This window comes from Agelaius phoeniceus, chromosome 32 (assembly GCF_051311805.1).
Source record: "Agelaius phoeniceus isolate bAgePho1 chromosome 32, bAgePho1.hap1, whole genome shotgun sequence".
In the NCBI taxonomy this organism is placed as follows: domain Eukaryota; kingdom Metazoa; phylum Chordata; class Aves; order Passeriformes; family Icteridae; genus Agelaius; species Agelaius phoeniceus.
Genome location: NC_135296.1, coordinates 600,740 through 606,739, shown reverse-complemented (window position 1 = coordinate 606,739; position 6,000 = coordinate 600,740). Strand labels below are relative to the sequence as shown.

General features: G+C 43.6%; 1 protein-coding gene across 4 annotated transcripts in view; it reads left to right on the top strand.

Moving 5' to 3' along the window:
- SMARCA4 (SWI/SNF related BAF chromatin remodeling complex subunit ATPase 4) overlaps nucleotides 1–6,000 on the top strand; it is a 78,637-nt gene that overhangs the window by 37,028 nt on the left and 35,609 nt on the right. For all 4 annotated transcript variants that reach the window (XM_077192345.1, XM_077192344.1, XM_077192343.1 and 1 more), the window contains exons 17-20: nucleotides 165–328; nucleotides 457–523; nucleotides 2,124–2,234; nucleotides 3,955–4,197. In XM_077192345.1, the coding sequence (XP_077048460.1) occupies nucleotides 165–328; nucleotides 457–523; nucleotides 2,124–2,234; nucleotides 3,955–4,197 (585 nt within the window). The remainder of the gene's footprint in view (nucleotides 1–164; nucleotides 329–456; nucleotides 524–2,123; nucleotides 2,235–3,954; nucleotides 4,198–6,000) is intronic.

Here is a 6,000-nt window from a genome sequence, read left to right as displayed (position 1 = left end):
TGGGATCTGGAGATGGATGGAGATCTGAGGTGGGATCTGGAGCTGGATGAAGATCTGAGGTGGGATCTGGAGCTGGATGGGGACCTGAGGTGGGATCTGGAGATGGATGAAGATCTGAGGTGGGATCTGGACCTGAGGTGGGATCTGGATCTGCATCCCCGCAGATCAAAGGCCTGGAGTGGTTGGTGTCCCTCTACAACAACAACCTCAACGGGATCTTGGCCGACGAGATGGGCCTGGGCAAGACCATCCAGACCATCGCCCTCATCACGTACCTGATGGAGCACAAGAGGATCAACGGCCCCTTCCTCATCATCGTCCCGCTCTCGTCAGTGCCTGGAGAACCCAAAATTCCCACCCTTGTTCCATGTGGACAACCAAAATCCCCCAAAATCCCCCAAAATTCCCAAAATTCCCAAAATTCCCACTTTTTTTTCCGTCTGTCTTTCCCCACAGGACTTTGTCCAACTGGGCCTACGAGTTCGACAAGTGGGCTCCGTCCGTGGTCAAGGTCTCCTACAAGGTGAGGACCAAATTCCTTGGGTTCCATTTCCTTGGATTCCAATTCCTTGGGTTCCAATTCCTTGGATTCCATTTCCTTGGGTTCCAATTCCTCGGGTTCCGTTTCCTTGGGTTCCGTTTCCTTGGATTCCATTTCCTTGGATTCCATTTCCTTGGGTTCCATTTCCTTGGGTTTCAATTCCTTGGGTTCCATTTCCTTGGGTTCCGTTTCCTTGGGTTCCAATTCCTTGGGTTCCATTTCCTTGGATTCCATTTCCTTGGATTCCAATTCCTTGGGTTCCAATTCCTTGGGTTCCATTTCCTTGGATTCCATTTCCTTGGGTTTCAATTCCTTGGATTCCAATTCCTTGGGTTCCGTTTCCTTGGATTCCGTTTCCTTGGATTCCATTTCCATCCCAAGCTTCCGTTTTTCTCTTCCTGCTCTGGAGGGCTTGGGGTCCCAGCTCCAAATCCACGAAAATCCACAAAAAATCCACCAAAAAATCCAATTTTGGCTCCTTCCTCACCAGCAGGAGACCCCAAAACCTCCTGAGCTTTTTGGATACCGCCCCATTTTTCTGGGAATTCCAAATCCAAATGGATTGGAGATCCCAATCCAAAAGGATTGGAGTTCCAAATCCACAAAAACCAACGAAAATCCACAAAAATCCCCCAAAAACCCCACAAAAATCCCATTTTTGCTCCTTCCTCACCAGCAGGAGACCCCAAAACCTCCTGACCTTTTTGGATACCGCCCCATTTTTCTGGGAATTCCAAATCCACAAAAATCAACAAAAATTCAGGAAAATCCCCAAAAATCCCCCAAAAATATCCACAAAAAACCCCAAAAATATAACCCCCCCCCTCAAAATATCCAAAAAAACCCCCAAAAATATCCACCCAAACCCCAAAAATATCTAGAAAAAAACCCAAAAAAGATCCACAAAAACCCCAAAAATAGCAAAAAAAAAACCCCAAAAATAGCCAAAAAAAAACCCCCAAAAATATCAAAAAAAAACCCAAAAAACCCCCAAAAAACCAAAAATAGCCAAAAAAACCCCCAAAATATCAAAAAAACCCCCAAAAAGATCCACAAAAAACCCTAAAAATCGCCAAAAAAACCCCAAAAAATATCAAAAAAACCCCCAGAAAAACCCAAAAAAACCCCAAAAAACCCCACAAAAAAACCAAAAACAGCCAAAAAAAACCCCCAAAAATATCTGCAATAAACCCCCAAAAAACCCCCAAAAAAACCCCAAAAAAACCCAAAAATATCCAAGAAAACCCCCAAAATAGCCAAAAAACCCCCCAAAAAATATCAAAGAAACCCCCATAAATATCCACAAAAAAACCCAAAAATAGCAAAAAAACCCCCAAAAATATCAACAAAAAAACCCCCAAAAACCCCACAAAAAATAAACAAAAATAGCAAAAAAACCCCCAAAAATATCCACAAAAAACCCCAAAAAATCCCCAAAACTCCCCAAAAATCCCATTTTTCCTCCTTCCTCACCCGCAGCAGACCCCAAACCCTCCCGACCTTTTTGAATATTTTTCCCAAAACGGAATTTTCCCATTTTCCCGGGAATTTTGACCTTTCCCGCCCGGAATTGTCCCCTCAGGGCTCCCCGGCCGCGCGCCGCGCCTTCGTCCCTCAGCTGCGGAGCGGGAAATTCAACGTCCTCCTCACCACCTACGAGTACATCATCAAGGACAAGCACATCCTGGCCAAGGTCAGCCCTTCCTCACCCAAAAAATCCCCAAATTTTGGGATTTTCCTCACCCAAAAAATCCCCAATTTTTCCATGCTCAAATTTTGGGGAAATTCGGAGATTTAGGATCGGCAGAAAGTTTGTCTTAGTTTGTCTTAGTGACCTCCATGAGTTCCAGAAGGTTGGGTTGAGTTGGGTTGAGTTCCAGAAGGTCCTGAGAAAATTCTTCTAAATTTCTGCTAAATTTCTTCTAAAATTCTGCCAAAATTTTTCAAAATTCAGCTAAAATTCTTCTAAATATCTTCTAAAATTCTGCCAAAATTCAGCTAAAATTCTTCAAAAATTCTACCAAAATTCAGCTAAAATTCTTCTAAATATCTTCTAAAATTCTGCCAAAATTCAGCTAAAATTCTTCAAAAATTCTTCCAAAATTCTTCCAAAAATTCTGCCAAAATTCTTCCAAAAATTCTGCCAAAATTCTGCTAAAATTCTTCCAAGCTGGGGAGCGGGAAATTCAACGTTCTCCTCACCACCTACGAGTACATCATCAAGGACAAGCACATCCTGGCCAAGGTCAGCCCTTCCTCACCCAAAAAATCCCCAAATTTTGGATTTTCCATGCTCAAATTTTGGGGAAATTCGGAGATTTAGGATCGGCAGAAAGTTTGTCTTAGTGACCTCCATGAGTTCCAGAAGGTTGGGTTGAGTTGGGTTGAGTTCCAGAAGCTCCTGAGAAAATTCTTCTAAATTTCTTCTAAAATTCTGCCAAAATTTTTCAAAAATTCCGCTAAAATTCTGCCAAAATTTTTTCGAAAATTCTTCAAAAATTCTTCTAAATTTCTTCTAAAATTCTGCCAAAATTCTTCTAGAATTCTTCCAAAATTCTTCTAGAATTCTGCTAAAATTCTGCCAAAATTCTTCTAAATTTCTTCCAAAATTCTGCTAAAATTTTTCTAAAATTCTGCCAAAATTTTTCCAAAATTCTGCCAAAATTCTTCTAGAATTCTTCAAAATTTTTTCTAAAATTCTGCCAAAATTCTTCTAGAATTCTGCTAAAATTCTGCCAAAATTCTTCTAAATTTCTTCTAAAATTCTGCCAAAATTTTTCAAAAATTCCACTAAAATTCTTCTAAAATTCTGCTAAAATTCTTCCAAAATTATTCTAAAATTCTGCCAAAATTTTTCAAAAATTCTTCCAAATTTCTTCGAAAATTTTTCTAAAATTCTGCCAAAATTCTTCTAGAATTCTGCTAAAATTCTGCCAGAATTCTTCTAAAATTCTGCTAAAATTTTTCTAAAATTCTGCCAAAATTCTTCTAGAATTCTTCTAAAATTCTTCCAAAATTCTTCTAAATTTCTTCCAAAATTCTTCTAAAATTCTGCCAAAATTTTTCAAAAATTCCACTAAAATTCTTCTAAAATTCTTCTAAATTTCTGCCAAAATTCTTCTAAAATTCTGCTAAAATTCTTCCAAAATTCTTCTAAAATTCTGCCAAAATTCTTCTAAAATTTGTCTAAAATTCTTCTAAAATTCTGCCAAAATTCTTCCAAAATTCTGCTAAAATTCTTCCAAAATTCTGCCAAAATTCTTCCAAAATTCTTCAAAAATTCTTCCAAAATTCTGCCAAAATTCTTCAAAAATTCAGCTAAAATTCTGCCAAAATTTTTCCAAAATTCTTCTAAAATTCTGCCAAAATTCTTCAAAAATTCTTCCAAAATTCTGCTAAAATTCTTCTTCCAGATCCGTTGGAAGTACATGATCGTGGACGAAGGCCACCGCATGAAGAACCACCACTGCAAGCTCACCCAGGTCCTCAACACCCACTACGTGGCCCCGCGCCGGCTCCTCCTCACCGGGACCCCCCTGCAGAACAAACTCCCGGAGCTCTGGGCCCTCCTCAACTTCCTCCTGCCCACCATCTTCAAGAGCTGCAGCACCTTCGAGCAGTGGTTCAACGCGCCCTTCGCCATGACCGGGGAGAAGGTGCTGGAAAAAACAAAGGGGTGTGGGGAGGACAGGGAGGTGGTGCTGGAGGTGCTGGAGGTGCTGGAGGTGGGTTTGAGGTTGGCGGTGCTGGATCTGGAGGGGCTTGGGAGGGTTCCTGGAGATCTGGAGGTGGATCGGTGTCTGGAATGGATCTGGAGAAGTTGGGGATGGTTGTGGAGCTGTGGGAGGTGGAGCAGTGTCTGATGGATCTGGAGATGTTGGAGCAGTGTCTGGAATGGACCTGGAGATGTTGGATCAGTGTCTTTGATGGACCTGGAGAAGTTGGATCAGTGTCTTTGATGGATCTGGAGAAATTGGAAGGGTTCCTGGAGCTCTGGGAGGTGGATCAATGTCTTTGATGGATCTGGAGAAGTTTGGGATGGTTGTGGAGCTCTGGGAGGTGGAGCAGTGTCTGGAATGGACCTGGAGATGTTGGATCAGTGTCTGGAATGGATCTGGAGAAGTTGGATCAGTGTCTTTGATGGACCTGGAGAAGCTGGAAGTGGTTCTGGAGCTCTGGGAGGTGGATCAGTGTCTTTGATGGATCTGGAGAAGTTTGGGATGGTTCTGGACCTTTGGGAGGTGGATCGATGTCTTTGATGGATCTGGAGAAATTGGAAGGGTTCCTGGAGCTGTGGGAGGTGGATCAGTGTCTTTGGTGGATCTGGGGAGGTTTGGGATGGTTCTGGAGCTCTGGGAGGTGGAGCAGTGTCTGGAATGGATCTGGAGAAGCTGGAAGTGGCTCTGGAGCTCTGGGAGGTGGATCAGTGTCTTTGATGGAGATCTGGAGATGTTGGATCAGTGTCTTTGATGGATCTGGAGAAGTTTGGGATGGTTCTGGAACTGTGGGAGAGGTGGATCAGTGTCTTTGATGGATCTGGAGGGGGTTGGAAGTGTTCCTGGACATCTGGGAGGTGGAGCAGTGTCTTTGATGGACCTGGAGAAGTTGGATCAGTGTCTTTGATGGATCTGGAGAAGCTGGAAATGGCTCTGGAACTGTGGGAGAGGTGGATCCATGTCTTTGATGGATCTGGACATGTTGGATCAGTGTCTGGAATGGACCTGGAGAAGTTGGATCAGTGTCTTTGATGGATCTGGAGATGTTGGAAGTGGTTCTGGAGCTGTGGGAGGTGGATCAGTGTCTTTGATGGATCTGGAGAAGTTGGGGATGGTGGTGGAGCTCTGGGAGGTGGATCGGTGTCTTTGATGGATCTGGAGGGGGTTGGGAGTGTTCCTGGAGATCTGGAGGTGGATCGGTGTCTGGTGGATCTGGAGAAGTTGGGGATGGTTCTGGAGCTTTGGGAGGTGGAGCAGTGTCTTTGATGGAGATCTGGAGAAGTTGGATCAGTGTCTTTGATGGATCTGGAGAAGTTGGGGATGGTTGTGGAGCTGTGGGAGGTGGATCAGTGTCTTTGATGGACCTGGAGATGTTGGAAGTGTCCCTGGAGCTGTGGATCAGTGTCTGGAATGGATCTGGAGAAGTTTGGGATGGTTCTGGAGCTCTGAGAGGTGGAGCAGTGTCTTTGATGGATCTGGAGATGTTGGATCAGTGGCTTTGATGGATCTGGAGAAATTGGAAGGGTTCCTGGAGCTCTGGGAGGTGGATCAATGTCTTTGATGGATCTGGAGAAGTTTGGGATGGTTCTGGAGCTTTGGGAGGTGGAGCAGTGTCTGGAATGGACCTGGAGATGTTGGATCAGTGTCTTTGATGGAGCTGGAGAAGTTGGATCAGTGTCTTTGATGGACCTGGACATGTTGGATCAGTGTCTTTGATGGACCTGGAGAAGTTGGATCAGGGTC